Raw genomic sequence first — 19778 nt, 5'->3', positions numbered from 1 at the left:
TGATCTGAGAGCTATGGAAAATTTCCGGTCTGCTTATCGCTTCTGGACCAATGGGAAGAATTGAATGAGAATAAGCGGAAATGAACCTCTGACGTCACACGCGGAGTTATTTCAGAAATACAAAACTTTAAAAAATCGTAGCACCGATAATACGATATGTAAAAATTTTAAAAAAATAATTGTGACTTAGTTTAACAGTCTATTAACAAATAAAAAATTGATAAAAACCACTGAACTTCCTCATGGTGCCTCCTGGCCTGTTGTAGTGCAAAAAATAAAATAAAAATAATGACATAGAATATGCTCAAAATATATTAATATTTGCTTATACATACTATATTCTGACACTCATTCACACATATGATAGTTCATGGTGATGGGTTTCACAAGAAACTATCATACTATTTATTTTAACTATAAAATGGCAGATTCTTTTGTTCAAACAGGTTAGAAACCAATGACCCGGGAATTCCTTTTGATACCTCATCAACATTTCATAGTCACATTCATTGAATTAGAATATGATTCTATAGTCACATTTTTAATGTAAATCGTTCTGCCTCCAAGATGTTCAAATTTTTTATACACAATTCAAAGCCCTTAACTGAATTGAATATCATCAAACTGTGTACTACTTTAGTGCGTAGTATTCTGGGGAGTGGTGGGTGGTGTGGGAGCCTGAAGAAACCACTTACTCATGGTGGAGAGAATACAGAAGTTTCTTTGTTACCTGTACACGAGGGACTATAGATACCACCCATTGCAGTATCCATAATTGTTGCTTTTAAGCACGCTTCTCATTAAACGTTTGCGAGCCAAAAGGGTCCTTGCTTATGATGGCCATTGGCAGTGACACTGGCTTCAGATCAGGAAGTCCGAGGCTCAAACACAGTTCTACCACAACTTATTTCCATTTTCCTATGGTTATTTCTGACTAAAAGAAAATGACACCAAAATTTATTTGAAAAATAATCCTTATTTAAAAAAAGTTTTTTTTTTTAGTAATGCTCAAGATCGAGAATCACGAGCAGCCGAGCATTTCTGGAGGTCCACTATCATCGGATTATGTATTTAGCCAGATGCATTTCCACTGGGGAGACAATGACTCTGTTGGAAGCGAAGATAAAATCAACAGCAGAGCGTAAGGACACGGCTATATATATATTTGTATTATAAATATGTGTTGTTGATTGATTTGAATTTTTTATTTACTATTTGAAAATATTATTTCAATAAGGTTCTAATTTTTGCAGTTTTCCCATGGAGCTTCACATGGTGTTTTATAAGAGAGAGTATGGAGATGCAAAAAATGCCTTGGACCATAAAGATGGCCTTTGTGTCCTGGCATTCTTTTTCGAAGTAAGCTTTTAATTTATTTGAATAGATATTTAAAAAATCAATGTAATTTTTTTTATTTAATTACGACCAATAAGAAATTTATCTAATAGGGGCGGGCACCTACGGACCAAAGAATATTATACAAATTGGAATAGTAGAACCGTGTTACTAGCTAAGTGTTGCTATCGTGTATACCAGGGCTGTCTAAATCAGATATGATCTCAGGCCAATCCAAATAACCAAATAGATTGGAAGGCCTCAGAAACAAACACTTAAACTTTTTGAAGAAAAAATTTAAATACAGCCATGTCATTGTTACAATTAATTTCATTAGTTCTTCATACATTTATTTTTTACAGTTCTATCAATATTAGTTGTTGCCAGACGCAGTGTATGTGTAAGTGAATTATCTGACAGAGAATACCTATATTAAGATTTTACAAAATTCATAGTTGAATACAAACTTTCACAAAGATAGGTACTGCTCATCATTGATAAATTTTGTAAAAGGAAAACTGAAATACATATTTGCAGTAGATCAAAAACAAGCGGGTCACATAAATATAAGCTGCATGCGGCCTCCAGACAGTGCTTTGTATAGCCCTGGTGAATTTAAAATATAACATTGATTCTCTGTAATGACTTAATGTCAATATAACATTGTAATATAATATTTTTTTTATTAATCAGTAAATTTTCATAAATGGTAAATGTTTTTCAAAATTCTAATACAAATCTACTTTTGTACATCAATCTAGTAAATGCTATAACTGTAACTCTCCAAAAAAGAGACTAGCTCTTGTGCTTGGAAAGTGACTTACACTGTTATAGTTATTTATGTATTGGAATTTATATAATTTTGAATGATGAAAAAAAAAACTTATCGGAAATAAAAAGAAAAACAGAAAATAATAATACATTAATAGAATGCAGTTTTTATATGGGTTCAAAATATTTCTTTAAATTTATTTATTGATATATTAGTTTTAATCTCAGAGTAATAATAATTATTATAAAATAATTAATATAATTACTCTGAGGTTTTATTAATAGTTTTTAGTTCATTGGGGAGATTATTGTAATTTTTGACACCATTGAGGACAAAGCTATTTTGACCATGACTTGTGTGGAATTTAGGGATTTTAATATTATTTTGGTATCTGAGTGACTTATTCATTTTAAATTCTTTTATTTTTTCTTTATAAATTTGTATAATGAAATTTATTTTGTAAATAGTGTCTACTGTACGAGCTTTAAATAATTTATATAGAACTCATGTATTGAATGTTGAGGGTTTCTTTAAAATAACTTTAATAAATAATCTTTGTACTATTTTCAGAGGGCTTAATATATTGGCATATGCACCACCCCATTTAACAATACCACAAAGCTTGTACAATTGAGTAATAAGCTAAATTAAAAATAAAATCTCGGCATTAGACACCTTTTAAGTAGTAGCATTTAATTGTCCTATATCTGAAGTATTTTTAACATTTACCTTTTGTGCAAATAAAATAAGCTTATTGAAATTAAATTTCACCTGTTAATAGTTAATGCCTCATACAGTGGAAATCGCTAATTGTGATTACTATTGGACCTGAAACTTTTGATAACGATGACTGGTTGATAACATTAAGCAGAGGATAAATGAAAAATATTCACAAACATTGCTCAACCGAAACTTTGATTCCAACTCAACTTGATTGTCTTTCCCAGATCAATCTCTCATTCGATCTATGTTTTGAAGAAATTTCTATACTTGCTCTATCTTTTAATATTTTGCATAGTTGCAACATTTTTAAGCACACAGCTGCATTTCATTAATTCATCTTTGGCAACTTATTTAAGCGTTCTAAAATTTTCATATTATGTTAAAGAGATAAAATCCATATTATTTCTTTTGTCTACCATTATAATATGTGGTGTTATTTATGGTGAACTTTATAATTTTATGCATTTATTTATTATCATACAGTATATACATGAAATTATACATTTATACAAATTATAGGCTTCTAACTGAGCAGATTGTGTCAACAAATTACAAAATAAATTAAATAAATTACAACAGAATACACTTCATATTGTCTTAAAATTATTATAGTTATGCTTCAGGTAAAAACCCATTTCCCAACCTACCTACTGTGTAAGAATTACATTGTAGGACCCTCATGTTTGTAAAATCTTGTACAATAGGACGATTTTATAGAGAATCACTAGAATTTAAGTTTGTCTACGTATAATTACGCACAAAAACCGCCCTTGAACCTGTAGCAATTGCACAGAAATCTTTAATCCGAGTCATTTAAAAAAAAAACATTTCGTTATCCAAGTGACTTGCTCTTAGAAGAATTCAGAGTACTGAATATTATTCAACAGTATATATTAATAACGGTAGTGGTTACACACATAAATAGAGACATTTACCCAAGCGTCAACCACAACCATAATACAAAATACTCTAATAGGGATCTGATACTAAGTGAAGTGGTCAACACTGTTCTGGCATCGAGACAACACTATTACGTAGGCAAAAATGTCCATAACCTTTTGCCAGAATCGTGGAAAGACGGGAGTGTTGTCAAGTTACGGAAGGTGTTGACCTCGCTCTTTCATGACATTGGTCATAGGGAGTCAGAAAAGTTGATGCATGCCACGGATTGGAGAACCTTACTGGATGTCAAAAATAAAATATAAAAATAAGGAATAATTTAAAAAATATATATTTATAGATGACAACCATGAAGTTTCGCATAAATAAATTGTCTATGTTTTTATGAATGTATGTATGTGTATGCGCATGGGTGTATGTACGTGTGTGTGTATGCACATGTGTTTATATATATATATATGTGTGCATATATGTGTATGATGATGTATATGAATCAAAATGTGTATCCAAATAAGTTTATATTTTGTTTGTCTGTGCTCTATATAAATTTGTTAACTATTATAATATATTAAAATGTAATTGCCTAGCTTGGAACGGGGTATGTACCCTTATTAGCTGGGCAAAGTGAACATGGAATTGTATTTTGATAGAGTGTGAATAAAATAAATAAAAAATAATATGAGTGATAATATTAAGCAAAGTTTGATCACAATATGCTAACTATGTTTTCACAGATGATTTTGGGACTGACTGATTATTATGACAATAGCCGATTGATGACATTGTCCACAATTATAATATTCGGATTCCACAGTAATATATTATCTTAAATAAAACCTCATTCGCTCTTGCTCACACATTTGACATTGTGGCATGCGGAACTATCTCTCACCACCTGTTACACTACGAGGGTTTTTTGGGTTTCCAATATAAGGCACTGCTTTTTTTATTGCAGTCAATAATAGTACTTTTCATTAAATTTCAGTTGGATAGATTCAGACACCCAGCCTATGACTTGGTGACAGCAGCCCTGAGTAATGTAACTGAGCCACATACATCGATGCCCCTTTCATCATCTCTGAGCTTCTTCGATCTCGTGCCATATGATTTGGATCATTACTTCACCTACAATGGATCCTTGACAACACCGCCTTGCTCCGAAGTCGTCACTTGGATAGACTATGAACAACCCATCAGATTATCTCACGATCAGGTTAGAAGTATTTAAGAACACTTTTATTTTAAATGATTTTGCCCGTTTATTAGCTTGTAAAATTATTGTTCAACTTTAGAATTTAAAAATAACATTTGAAATGCAATTTATGATGACATTTGATACTGATAATAAAAAATATTTGTTTATTACAAAAAGATATGGAATTACAGCGTAACAATAAATAATATAAATGCAATCATTGTGAAGTATTATTTTATTGTACTTTTTCCTGATTTTATATGTATAAATTGTTTTAAAGTGCAATTCCAAATAACCAATTAAATATACAAGTTACTAGCGTGAATAAAATAGTATATTAATTCGTGGGGAATCGCCTTCCATGCCATCATTCTTTAACGGACTTCTTATGGTTACAAGTTACACTAAAATAATGTAAACTAAAGAAATATTTACATATCTTTATTACATGAATGATCGCATGTGTATCGTGATATGTTATCTCTCTTTCTTTCAAATTGTTAAGGGCAATGCAACATTTTTTCTTTATTTTAGTATAGCTAGTATAATAGGAGTAACGGGTCTAGTGGCAATTTCAATATTAATTCATGTATGAAAATGGTATGGGGGGAAAAAGTTGAATTATATTGATAAATCTGTTTAAATAATAAAAAATTAAAAATATGCAGAATCGCTAACAACAAATTTTTTGCATCTTTAATTTGAGGTTTAATTATTATTTATGAATAACTTGATACCTATTTTACTATTGTATTGTATGTTTTGATAAAATTATGTACACGGTTTAATAAACAGGAAACTTCAAAAAAGGCATAGGCTATGCCTAAAAGGGGTTTTTCATTTCGTTATGTGTATAAATAAAAAAAGTATGCCTATGCATATGTAAAAGGAAATGTGTACAAATGAAATATAAATTTTTAATTTTCTTTATTTCTTTAAAATATATATTTACAATGGTAAAAACATATTATTTTCATTACAGATTGATGGTTTTCGAAAAATGCGATCTGACCACGGTCGAATTACCCACAATTTCAGGCCGCTACAACCGCTCGGTGATAGAATAGTGCTCTACAATACCGAGAGGAATGGATACTTTGATAATTCTATAGAAGAAGAATATGTCACACTACCTTTTACCCGACAATCCACCCAACCTACAACTCCCCCCCGCCCACCTTCTCCAGGCAACTCTATGCCTGAATATGAAATTGAACCATTCGATAAAAAATATTCAAGTTTAAATGAAACAAAAAATAGTTCCATTTGGATAGCAGCGCCAAAGTACACAATTGCTTTATTAATCTGGATTTATCTATCATTTATTCATTTAACTGAAGTTTTACTGTGATCGCCAAACACAAACAATAAATAATCCCCAATTCAAACTAAAATACTCATTATAAAAAGTTTACAATAGCGTTTAAATAAACTAAACATGATAAATAATTTATAAAACATTTAATGCAATGCGCTATCTTAAAATTAAGCACAATTTTTTTAACTCTTCTTAACATTTGCTTACTTATTTAATGAATGAGGTTTTTTTAAACAGGTTATTAAGAGATGCTTAAGTATTTGATTTAAAATATATATAAAAAATAAAAACAGTACAATGAGGAAGTTCAGTGCTACGGGAAATAGTATGTAAAAAAATGTTTTCTTATATGCTGTAAAAGCTTCAGCATTTAATTGCACAGTGAAGATTCTGATGAAAAAATTAATAAAAATGATTTTTGAAAAAACGAACAACTTTGAATGACATCACAAGTTCTTCTTAATCAACCAATGATAAGATTGTTGTGATAGATTTCCGGTTTCCGGGAAGCCAACTCACCCATCAGAACACCTTACCGAAGAGAATTAGTGACGTCACGTGTGGAGTGATGAAAAAATTACAAAACTTTAAAAAATCGTAGCTATGATTATACGGTACTTTAGAAATAAAGTAACAAGAAAAGTCATTGAAAATCCTCATTATTCCATTTACCCAATTAAACAGTCTTATTTAATTTTTAATAATAAATTTGATGTTCGAATATCGGGTTATGTATCCTTACTGTGTGGCATTATAGACTAGGAATATTATAAGTTAGGTATGATGCATGGGTAGGAATTGTATTAATGAATACATAACCAAACAAGAAATGTCGAGTATTTGCACACAATTTACAGATTTCTTTATAATGTTCATTTGTTACATTCAACATCAATGCTTCAATTTCCTGAAAAAAAAAGAAAAACATTATTGAACACTTAATCAAAAGACACAAAAAAATATTTTTAGAAAACACTAGTTAATTTGCACTGAAAAATAAATTATTATGTAAGGTTACAAATTGCGCTTTAAGAGTTAGGTTATTCTCTATGTATAAAAATTTCTGATGAATCTGCCAGGTGAAACGTTTGTATTGTATAAAATTATAAAACTATTGCCTTATAACACTAGAGATAATGGATATCAATAATGTTATGAAGTTTTATGTTTGTCAGCCAAGTAATGTAAATTAAGATTTTCATTATTTTTTATACTTACAATTCTAACTTTATATTAATTATCAACATTATTTCAATAATCAAGATTGAGAAGATTGTATTAAATACAAATCCTATGCAGAACACATACAATAATAATCATAATTCTCTTTTCAGTACCCAATGGTGCACAGAGCATTGGTACTCTACATATAATACACATTAAATAGCTAAATATTTTTTTTTTTTTTATTTAAAAGTGCTGGATGATTAATCGGTTTTTAAAATCTACTAACACATGTTACTTCTGCATGTAGGTAAATGAAACATTGTATGTAAAATTGAATGTATTTAAAAAAAAAAATGAGCAATATTTACAGAAAAAAATGCACCATCAATGTATGTATAAATTAAATTTTAAATAACTAGATATAAGAATATGTATGAAACTCAGTCATAGATTAAGAATTAACTTAGAAAATAAACAAAACAGTGCAAATAATGTTATCAAATTTAATCATAGGTACCTTATGGTGTAATTATTGTTTGTAACAAATTTAGTTAAAATTAAAGATAATTTCTTATTTTTCTTCTTTTTCTTATTTACTAATTTTAATAACAAATCTATTTTTGTGTGAGGGCATATTGGATCACTTAGAAGAGACAATGGATGATTTAATCTATCTTTTATTATTATTTATAAATGAATTAGGTTATAACATATATTTTCATATCAGTTATAAAATACTTGGCATACTTTCAAATATAAATTATTAACTAATTACAGTGGAATTGCATCAATAATTGTTGTAAATTATTAATATAAATCTAATAATTTATTTTTTTACTACCAAGTGGTACACATTGTATTAAAGGTCCTTATTATATTTAAATTTTGTAAATATTATTTACACAAATAAATAAAAAATAGGTAAGCTTGTAAGTTGATTTCTTAATCTAATCCATTGAATTTTTTTAAAGCCTAGGCATTGTGCGCTGTAATTGGGCCTCTTGATGTTGTAGTGCAAAAAAATAATTTAAAAAATACTCATTTATTTAAATTATTTTTGGAAAAAAGGTTTTTCAATAATAGAAGAAAAGTTTATTCAAATGCATGGTGATTTTTTCTACTGAAAAAAATATTCAATGTATGCTTTTATTATGTTTTATGTGAACTTGTAATAATAATTACTAGAGTCAACTTAAACACTGAGGTATGATTATAAAAATAAATACATATTACAAGCATTTGAAACCGCCTATTTCCTGAGGTTTGTTGGAAATATTTCTTTTATTGAGTTATTTTACTATATTTTTGTATTTAAATAATAAATAGAAAATGTGCCACTACAACATTATATTTTACATTCGTAATTAATTTGTTTTGCTGGTAGCAACATTTGTATAGTGGTTGATTCAGTTGTATATATACTTTTATGTAACCGTTACAGTAATAGTATACACACATTCAAGTATCAACAATAATGCATATTTTTATTTAATTTAAAAAACATTTTTATTTTATTTAAACCAATTGACGGGTTATTTAAAAAACCTTTATATATTTGTTTGATTGTATTAATTCATTAAAAATATAGAAAGTATGTTAAAAAAAACATTAAACTACATATAAACCACAAAATATACAAAGGGATATTAGTTTTTTCAGAGATATAAGACATTGCCTTGTCGGTGAGTTTCATCTGTAGAAAAGTGAGCTAATTATTTCGCTTTCGTATAACTGTCTTTGCTGTAGGAACACATCAACCGAGCAGTTTTTGGACACTTCGTTATAAAACCTAAGCATTTTTGGTATTTGTGAAATGAAGCCAGTGTTGGTTCTGTAGTTCCCCACAGCAAATAAAGTGTTAGTGCGAGTGGCGCAAAATAAAGTTTAATTTGTGTGTTTATTTACAAATAAAAAAGGCATATTTATTTCAGTTTTAATTACTGAAAAAATGAAAAGCTACATTTTCTCTCATTATACAGTAACGGCGAAATACAAATAATATAGTAATAACATATTTTTTTCTTACTTGTTTTACGCAGTGGACTTAGCTTCTCCAGTTGCAAGGGAAACCATGGCACCAATATTGTCCTCTTGTCCTTCTTTGAGCCTCTCCCAGATTAGTTCAGCGATTGCTTTTTGCGTTCTCCTTTCCAATTTGTCCAACTTCTTAGCTACATCACGCTTCAAGTCCCAGTCAGGTTTACGGGGTGCTAAATTAGTAATGTCTAGCTCTTCAATCACAACCTGTAAAATGTACGATACGAAAAAATAAAAAATTAAAACAAAAATAAGTTATTTTACTATCTATACAATACACTGGTTTCGAAATATGTGTGACTGTTCTTTAGTCAAGGTGTAAAAAGAAACACTAAAAAGAAATGTTTGTTTATGGCTTTAACAAAGGAACAATCGTGATCCGTGTGTTTAGTTTAGCAATTTTACACAAAATAAATAATTTAGATTAAAGATACTTCGGAGTTTATCATCATAATTTATTTGTCCCTGTCCAGGCAAAAAAAAACAGTTCTCAGAAAAGTGTTGATTTAAGGGCTACTCTCCGGTAAAAATTTTGAAAAAGGAAATTAAGTGAAGACATGTTTGCCACATGGATTTGATTTCTGGCAAGGTTGACACAAAATATTTGCAAAGTGGGTTTACAATGCAACATTTCACTGTTCCTAGACTAGCGCCTGTAGTGTAAGACCTTCATGTAACAGATGATAGAGATACGATGCATTTGGTGTACCAATATACTATGCATCATGAGGTGAGGATATGCATATAATTATCACTTTTCTTATTGACATAGATTTGATAAAAAAAAACACACAGAATATTTTAATTTAAGTAAGTAGATGGAAGAGTTTTTTTCCCTAAATTGGTACACGTGTTTATAATTGATCTATCAATTTTTGGCCATCTTTGAGTAGTTGGTTTTTGACAGACAAATTAGTAAGACGCGTTTCGGTGAGATTGGGAAATTTTCAAGATTATTCCAGAGCGAAAATGTTCCGAAGTTTGCTCACGCCTCAGGGCTTGTTTGAGACTTTTTGATAAAAAAAATTCGATCGAATTGATGCCCAAGCGACCGTATTTACCGGACGTGGCCTCTTGCAACTTTTTCGATTGCTAAAGATGAAGAAGATTATGAAAGGAAGACTTTTCGGGACCATAGAGAGATAAAGATCGAATCGCCGACAAAACTGCAGGCCATACCTAAAAAATGCGTTCCAGAATTGTTCTGAGGATTGAAAAAAAGGCTGGTATATGTGTATTATATCCGATAGAGGGGGACAAAATCAATATAAAGGAATACATAAAGATTTTTTCTGTGTAAAGTTTTATCAAAACTTGTATACAATACCATTATAATATAATATAATAAATACTAAAAAATAAACTAAAAATTAATTTAAACAAACAATAAAAAAGTAAGTAAGGTTAAAATGAAACAATAATGCGAAATATGAGACAGGGTCATGAATGCAACAAAAATATATTTGTATAAAGGTATTATATTTAAAAGAAAATGTGATGTTGTTTACATCCCATCACCCACACTGATAATTTGTGCATGTTGTCATCGCCTTCATTTTTGAATTTATTAATATTAGAGTAAACTATATATGAAATAAAATAAATATACAAGTAAACTATATCTACTGAACTGAATTCCATGATGCTAAAGTCTGCACAGTCAAATAATTTGGTGTGACGAGTTCATCTATTGGGTGCATGAAATTAAATTAAAGTAAATTAGCGCAGTCAGTAATGACATTCACAATATTGAATAAAAACATTTGCAATTGCCTGCAATCTGTAGTCTATGATTCAATTACATAATCTTTTTTCAGGATTATCATTTTTATAATTGATATTTTGTTTATCAGTAATAGCGAAAACACAGAAAACATCAACTTACTTTTGTGTTGGCAGCCTCTAACTGGTTTTTCACTTCGGAAGCTACGTCTCCTGGTTCAGCATTTGGTAGGGTGGATTCTTTAAGGGATTCATCCTGTGGCCTATAACTTCGAAACTTAGGCCTAGAAGCAAGAATCAGGATACAATATTTTTAGCATGTCTTAACTCTTGTGTGGTGATGTAACAGGAGTCTACTAAGTATACAATACTTGATACATGTCTCTTATTTATTTAAATGATGAAGTTAAGTATTTTTTGTAATCTTCAATTGGATATTTTCACATCGGATTTGGAAAGTAAAATTTGTATATATATTATGCTGGATTTTGATACAAAAAACATTTATCCTTACTATGCGAAGAATAATTATACTAATGAAAGTGATGCCAATACCACAATAACTACAGTATCTCCCCTTTTAAATCACGTCTGAAAAAACATGTTTTTTCTCTTCCTTATTCTCTTCTCCTTTAAATGTTTTGATTAAAAATAATTTACATACATTTACAGTTATTTTTATTTTTAGCTAACTTTTTATTTTCTATTGAATACGTTATGTAACTTGAATTATATAAATAAAACTTTTGTTTTACTGCTTAGTCGAAAGAAATTGCCATTTGAACCAATGAACAATTTACATTATGTACAAAAAGTGAAATAAATAAAAATAATCTGTTTTACTGTTTGAGAAAGAGCCTGGGAATAGAACTTATAACGCGGAAGGTTGAGATGCTGTTCTGTGGCCGGTGTTTGAGTGAAAGAGACAAAAACAAAATAATAAATTAATTCAGTCGGTTATTGGCAGTAGGCACGTTAGTTATTTGACCGGCTTATTTATGATTTTTTATTTATTTTGGCATAACAGGCTTAAATTAGATTATAATTTTTATAAATTATTTATCGGTATGTCGATGTTTTTTTTTTTAATGTTTGAATTTCAGAATATTCTGTCTTTTGCTTGTGGTAACAGGATGTTACATCACCGCGTGTTTGGGAATTTTGTAGCACAGCCTTTTAAGAGTTAATCTTTGTAGACAAATATTGAGTTTAACCTTCTACGCCAAGATTTATAGTTATTTCAACATCAATATCATCATCAAACACCTTTTGAAGAATCAGCAGAACTGATCGAGAAGAAGCGGAAGAAAACTTGAAACGTCACACGCAGATTAATTCATCTCCATCAGTTCTGCAGATTGATCCATTGACGGTAAGTAAAAAAGAAATCTTCGACAACTTTTTTATCAAGGGTTGACTCATGTGAACTAGTGACGACATTCAAAGTAGATTCTTCTATCAAATTATTTTCTAATATTTTTTTCATAGATTTTCAAGAAACTTTGCTATGATTAAATGTTTTAATTTTACCACGCCAAAGAAAATATTTTTTGTATCCAATTTCCCGTGGAGCTGAAGTTACTCATAGAAGATAACTCTATTAACTATTTCATGTCGACCTTCTCAGGAATCGAATCCGGGACTTCGAGCACGGTAGGCGAACGTGCTAACCATTGCACTACGAGGTGGACTTTTTTCCACTCAATTTTCTTTATCGGGATTTTTACCTGCGAGTAGCCATCCAGTTGTTAACGCTGGTCAAACAGTTTGGTCATTTTTCAAACAAAGAACTGTATTCTAGATAGTACAAGTACAACTGACTGATGTTTCTAGAGTTGTCATATAAGTAAACAATTTTGTTTTAACCTATTGTTTTTACTACGCGTAAATCCAGCCATTTACCTACTTTTAAAGAATGGTGAACCAAATCAAATTACTTGGGACGAAGGGGAAATTCATAAAGTGCATGAAATTATACCAAAAAAGCCATATATATTTTACGTGCATTTGTAGGTTAAATGACATGTTTGGTTCGAAACAACGACTGCTTTATTTGTAAAAGTGATAAATAATGCAACAAAATTTTACGATGCATCTTATAATTCATAGTTAATAATGAGTTTTTACTTGGGCAGTGTTTCTACTGATGTGTCATTCGGAGTTTTGTCATCGGAATCTTGTTTTCTTTTCAGTGATTTCAGTCTTTCTTTCCTTTTTAATGCTTCGTCCTCCAAAGAACCAATTTTGGTTCCTTCCATGACACAATATAATACGACCAAAAGCAATATAACAAAGTATATGACTTTCAAAGCGCTATTCTGATATATATTATATTTTTTTTTTTAGTTTTGAACATTCGACACACACACATTTATTTGACATATTTTGACAGTTAAAATTGTTTGCGTTTCTTGCACAGACCATAGACTAAGATTGTAATATGTACTAATGCACAGACTAAAGATTCTTGCTCCTCCAATGTTGCCACATAAGCAAGAACATAGACAATACGAAATAACTACCTACGTACTTACTTACCTAACATAAAATAGAGTTAGTTGTTTCCTTTTATCCTGAAAAAAATCTTTCTTTACAAAACCCCCTCTAAAACAGTCGTAGAGGTGGTGTTGGATTTTACAAAATGGTTGGTATAAATATTTGAGTAAATAAGTATATTCGTGATTCATAAATTATCAAAAAAACTTCTCTGTTTTCTAATATGCTTTTTTTGATAATTATTGACTGATTATTTTATTTCACGTAACAAAATATACGTCCTTATTATATTTATTAATTCACCAATGTGCATCATATGATTACCAATGATGGTAAAAAATATCAATCTACCTCTAGGATTTAAAATATCAGAAAGGTAACCAACGCTATCCCACTTTATTTTATAAAACATTATTTTATTTCATAAAATGGCGATTTGTAATGTATAAAAAAGTGAAAAACAGAATCTCAAATTTAATTATATCAGAGTGAAGAATTTAAAAGTGTGCAATGAATTGACCAAAGAGATAGAATGCCTTAAATATTTCAAATCAATTAAATAAATATAATCTAGATAAATAATTTTGATAAAAATATAAGATGTAATTTTTAAAAAAAATCTCTAATAGTTTTGAAAATCGTATTATAAAATATTCTTACTTTAAAAAAATAAATAACTGCACGGAAAAGACAATATAATAAATTATACCAATGTTCGCCAAAAGAAGATAAAATATGATTATAAATATGTCTAAATATGTTTAAATCAAGTTCTGTTTTGTGTGTGTAAAATTAAAAATAAAACTCACAACCTGTGTATTTATTATTTTATTTAATAAAATAATATTACTAAACAAAACAATTGTATTAACCCGTTGATTTAGAATTCTGAATTGAACCAATAATTTTTAATATTGTTAAAATAATTGGTTTTCATAGTCATTCATTCAATCATAGTCATTTTGAAGTCACGTGAAAAAAATTGTTTAAAAATATGACATAATAATAAAATACATTCAGGACTGCAACAGGTCAACAAATGTCTTTAAATTTTGTATGGGTATAAATAGTGGTAAATATATTTTTATTTTCTTATTTATCTTATAATTAAACAACGTAATAACATTTAAAACAAAATATTACACAATACTAATATGTATTATTATTTCTAGAGCACAACTTTTATCTTATAATATGTGCCTATTAATTGTACCAAGAAAATTCATTTGCACCTTTAAAAGAAAAACTTTTTTTAATGTATTAAAATAAAGCTCCTATTTGCAAATGAACTTTGCTAATAATATATATGATTATTAATCTTCAGTACATTTTTGATACTAAGAGCATTGTTTACACTTTCAGTACAACCAAGCTAATAACAAGGCAAAACAGAAATAAAATTGTTAAAACACATACTCATATTTTTATGAAATACCCAAAGGTTTTAAAATTGAAAGACTACCTGAAAAAAAATTTTTTTCATTACATCAAATAAAATATAATGATTATAAAAATCTATATGGTCATTTATAATGTTTGACAGTGAATTTTCTTATACAATGTCTTATAAATGATATCAAATTATTATGATAAAACATTAGTTTTTTATGCAGAGGTTATTGTATTTATATATAAAAATATAATTTTTAATAAACGTAAAATCGACTCTACCTTCGTAAACATTTTACAGTAATATTATAAGACTTAAATTCATAATAAAAATAAAATAATGGCAAACAATAATTCTTCTCGCTTACATTAAAATATAAGTAAATATGAATGTACTGATGTCAATAAATACTTAAGTCAATCTATCTTACAATAATATGCACATTTTTATTGATTTCTAAACCTTTGATGACAATGTGTGATAAAAAAAATAAAATAGAAGCAATGTAAAACTATGTAATTAGGTATTAGATTTGTCTACCTAATTAAACCAACAATATTTTAATTATTTATGATTAATTACAAACAAACAGCTTGGTCATTAAAACAGTAGGGAAGTTGCAATATTGAAACCCTTAAATGGGTATATACTCTATGATTGAAACACTTTGTTCATAATAATATAAATATTTACCAACTAGGCTTATTTTATTTTTCATTCATAATTGTAATATCTCCTTATAAACTAAAATTTGTGACTTCTCTAAAAGGGATTGTAGTTATAAAAATACTTATTTCTTTGATACCTAGTATTTCAAATTGGCCAAATTTATATTGTTCATTTGCAAAAAAAAGTAATACTATGTTACATACAACCTCAACCTGATGAATGATTAGAACTAAAATTTTAAGATTTCATATTGGGAATTATATTATATCAATGTGTATGACATGTGGATTTATGCATACATAGCTTTTATAATTATCTATCCACATGCATTAAAATTTTTATATCCCTGATAGATTAAACCATAAAATTATGTTGTTTAATAAATCTTCAATCCATTTTCTCTATTTTTTAAATACATTTTTTAATGGCCATTGAAAGTTTAGCGATTAAAGCGTTGATTGAAGAAAGGTTGGAGAGGTACAAAGCCATGATTTAACGATAAGACTTTGGAAACAATACTCAAATCTTCCTGTGACTTTCCTCCAGATGTAAGTCCAGATTGAAATAAGAGTGATTTGAGTTTGTCGTCTGTTCTGAATCTAGATTGTTGTTGTACAAAGTTTCTATTACTATTTCCTGGGAAATAATTGACATTTTTGAAGTCACTGTTCCTGTTGAAGCCCAAGTTTCCTGTACCAGAATCATGTCTAAACACTCTGTTTGAAGAAGGAGCTTGTTGGTTATTATTGAAATTTACAAAGCCCGTTTCTTTAGGTAATTGTTGCTGTAAACTAGACTGCGGGTTGAAAAATGTATTCTGGAATGGTTTCTCTCTCGGTAATTGTTGTTGAACTATACTTTGTTTAACTGGGGTTACAAAATTGTTTTGAAATGGTCGACTATTGGGCAACTGCTGCTGTGTTGAAAGTAGTGAGATGCTGTTTTGAATTGGGAATTGAGGTTGTTTTTGGGAGAATTGTGCCGACTGCTGGAAAGATGCTTGAGAATTCTGCTGATTAGAAAACTGGGATTGCTGTTGGTTAGAGAATTGAGATAATTGTTGATTATTAAATTGAGAACGGAGTTGATTTAAAAAATCGACAGCTTCTTTTTGAGGAAGTTGCAATTCTGTATTACTAAGCGTTGAATGTACAGCAATACTGGGCAGTATAGAAAATGAATTACTTTGTGGGATATTTTGTTGTTGCTGAGGAACTAGCTGTTGCTGAGGAACTAGCTGCTGCTTGATAATATTTTGCTGTTGCAATGCAGATTGAAACCTCTGATTTGATTGTTCATATTGATTGCGAATAGATTGCTGCTGTTTTAAAATTTCTTCATGATATTTTTGTTGTTTTTGAAGTTCCCTCAGTTGTTCTTCTAAAAGAATTGTTTTTTGTTCTAATTGCTGTTGGAGGACTCTGATCTGTTGTTGACTTAGTTCATTCGTTACAGGAGTAGGAACAAATTGTGAATTTTGCACATCTTGCTGATTTATAACATTTTGCTTTTCAGATGCCTGTGGGGATAGATTGTTATTTTGTAAAATTTGAGATGGAATATTAATTCGAGAATTCAGCGGTGAAATGGGAGCAATGGGTTCACGAGTAGCCTGTTTAAATATAGGGATAACTTTTTTAGGTGATCCGTTTATATCCTGATGAACTGTAAATGCTGCCACAAGAGGAGCTTTAAATACTTGAACGTCCTCCAGTTCTTCTATGTTTTCACCATCTTCATTGTGTGATGGCTTTGTCGTCGTTATTGTTTTAACAGTTGTAGTCTTTGGAGATACCTTAGCTTTTTTGTATATTGGTTTTATGATTTGGGGTGTTGCAGTTTCAGCTCGGATATTGGAATTAATGATTCTTGCTTCTACATCATCAGCCCCCTGTTTATTCACATCATCGTTTTTCGGGAGTTCATTAGATGGCAAACCAACTTCCTTATCAAGATCAATTTCAGTAACCTGCCTCGCTTCTAGAGTTTCAGTATTTTCTAAAACCTTTTGAGAATCTACAGTAAAAGATTGGAAGTGAACAGTTTCGTTGGATTTCGGTTGGGTGAAAGCAATAACGTTATTACTGGAGTGGTCAAAGTCGTTTCTATTATTTGAATTATCGCTTGTTTCCAGAATTTCATTATTGTCTGTTGAATCTTCTGTAGTTTCAGAATATTCCGTAGTTGAGTCCAGTGTTGGAACTGCAGTTTCATTTTCTAGATCAGAAATAGCCTTCAAAAGAGCACGTCTTAATACGGGATCTAAGCCAACTGGTGGTTTTGGTGCTATGTCATTTTTGCTGTCTGGTGTTTGGGAACTTGCCCAGGAAATACTTCCCACACAAAGAAGTAACACGAAAATCTGAAACAAAAACACATTTCCACATTAGATATTTTATATTTAGTTCCTGAGTTGTACAAAACATAATATTTTTTATAGTTTAGTTTCAGTGGTGACTAAATCAGATTTTTTTATAGTTTTACAATAATTATTTAAGTAATAAGGTGTGTAGATTTAAACATAAGTTGTCAGCATGGTTGCTATCTATCACACATGGTATAGGTAATATGTATTATATTTTGAGATAGCTAGCAATAATTTTTATATTGTCAATGAAGGAGAGTACGTTGTTTTTTTTTTTTTGATTTATTTATTTTACCATTCTTGATGATATTAGCCAGAAACATACAATAACAAACATAAATAAATAAATGGGTCAAAATTACAAGAAAAGTAAGGAAAAAAATCTGAATGGGATCCACCAAAAACGAATGTTGATTGTTTTTTTATGTACCACAAATGAGTACCCTCTAATTGTTGGTAGCATATAAATGATAATTAAATGCAGCCCTGGTATAAATAAACAAACTAAGTAACTATGGGTACATTTTCGTGTTACTACTTAAAAATATATATATATATGTCAAAGGTTTTGGGACTGTTTTTCTCCTCATTGGTAATCTTATCTTTTTTTATCTCTAGTTTGGTGGTTTGGTTTAATTTGATCATATTTTTTATTTTATTTATCCCCTTATTTGTTTTATGAATAATAATTGCTCCAATATATTTTATTTTCTGCTTTACTGTTAGAATCGAATTTATTTGTGCATTCTTTCTTCGTTGATTTTAAACGCATGAACTTACCTACACATTTTGTACTGATATTGTTATGGGGATTATATTCCATTGAATTGTTTTTAAAACGTGATTTGCGCTTTTCAAATATGTGATTGAATAAAATATTTACAAATGTTAAATGAGAGCAAAACAGTATTACCAAAAATAAGGCAAAAAAATCAGATAAACCTTTTAAAATACATGAGTTTGATGAGTTTATTATTATGTGCTAGTTATAGTTCTACATTATCTTTGATTTAGTGACAGCAATTCGAAAAAGACGTCGAATGTAGTTTTTTTCTTTCAAATAATGAGCATTACTATTTTACTTGGAAAATACACTTTCAAAAATAAATTTGATAGTTATTTCATTTACAGGTACTGAGAGAAACAACTAACTTTTTTTTAAATGTGGTAAATCACAGAAAAAGATAATGTTAAGTAAAACTTTGTTTATGCGTTCAATGTTTAGGTCCCATATTTCTCCATACATTGCAACCAAATGAAGTTTTATGTCGAAATGCAATCTCTCAGGCGAATGTCTGGTAAAACTATGTACGATCGATGCACAAATGTCGAGTTTCGTACATTATGTAAGGCTGAGATAAGCACTATCAACAAAATCAAGAAAGGAGCTCTGCGTTGGAATGTTGATGAATGCAGTAATAGAGGAAGACCGAGAAAGACATGGCATGCCCAAATCCAACAAATACTTGAAGATGTATGAATGTACAAGAAGCGATATCTGTATGCAAAGACAGAGTGACGTGGCGTTCTATCCTCTCTGCGTGCTCTTATGGGGAAACGTAATGGTTTTAGTTTGTTTGTTCGTTATATTGACATACGTTTAGAAAGAGTAATGTGTTTATATAAATTAATTACGACGCAGAAAGTATGAAAATGTGGCGATACAAATATTATTAAAAGTTATAAACA

At 29.5% G+C, this 19778-nt stretch overlaps 3 protein-coding genes across 4 annotated transcripts in view; 1 reads left to right on the top strand and 2 right to left on the bottom strand.

Annotated features, from left to right (window-relative positions):
* The window catches only part of LOC148279563 (carbonic anhydrase 7-like), a 144803-nt gene extending 137635 nt beyond the window's left edge, over positions 1-7168 (top strand). For both annotated transcript variants that reach the window (XM_088229737.1, XM_088229738.1), the window contains exons 4-7: positions 1003-1141; positions 1254-1359; positions 4716-4943; positions 5908-7168. In XM_088229737.1, the coding sequence (XP_088085863.1) occupies positions 1003-1141; positions 1254-1359; positions 4716-4943; positions 5908-6276 (842 nt within the window). In that variant the 3' untranslated portion in view covers positions 6277-7168. The remainder of the gene's footprint in view (positions 1-1002; positions 1142-1253; positions 1360-4715; positions 4944-5907) is intronic.
* LOC148279562 (coiled-coil domain-containing protein 12) lies at positions 6191-13607 on the bottom strand. The gene is made up of 4 exons (XM_088229739.1): positions 13297-13607; positions 11333-11453; positions 9437-9654; positions 6191-7150 (listed from the first exon to the last, which is right to left on the bottom strand). The coding sequence occupies exons 1-3, from the start codon at positions 13425-13427 to the stop codon at positions 9442-9444; spliced, it is 465 nt and encodes a 154-aa protein (XP_088085865.1). The 5' UTR covers positions 13428-13607; the 3' UTR covers positions 6191-7150; positions 9437-9441.
* A 2172-nt stretch (positions 13608-15779) lies between these two features.
* On the bottom strand, positions 15780-18092 carry LOC148279561 (uncharacterized; the record flags this gene model as incomplete). Its single annotated transcript, XM_088229742.1, has 1 exon — positions 15780-18092. A coding segment is annotated over one exon (1929 nt), but the record flags the coding sequence as incomplete, so codon positions are not given.
* Between the last annotated feature and the right edge of the window lie 1686 nt (positions 18093-19778).

This window comes from Micrasema longulum, unplaced genomic scaffold (genome assembly GCF_059751315.1).
Source record: "Micrasema longulum isolate JH-2025_06_02 unplaced genomic scaffold, ASM5975131v1 h1tg000701l, whole genome shotgun sequence".
NCBI classification, from domain to species: Eukaryota; Metazoa; Arthropoda; class Insecta; order Trichoptera; family Brachycentridae; genus Micrasema; species Micrasema longulum.
The sequence above is the reverse complement of the archived record's forward strand: the minus strand, read 5'-3'. Positions and strand labels throughout refer to the sequence as shown.

Excerpts from the sequence above, each read along its gene's own strand:
- LOC148279562 (XM_088229739.1), bottom strand. The coding sequence starts at position 13,427 with ATGGAAGGAACCAAAATTGGTTCTTTGGAGGACGAAGCATTAAAAAGG. Across the intron at positions 11,454-13,296 it reads TCAGTAGAAACACTGCCCAA|GCCTAAGTTTCGAAGTTATA; the intron begins GTAAAAACTCAT and ends TCTTGCTTCTAG. Across the intron at positions 9,655-11,332 it reads TAGAGGCTGCCAACACAAAA|GTTGTGATTGAAGAGCTAGA; the intron begins GTAAGTTGATGT and ends TACATTTTACAG.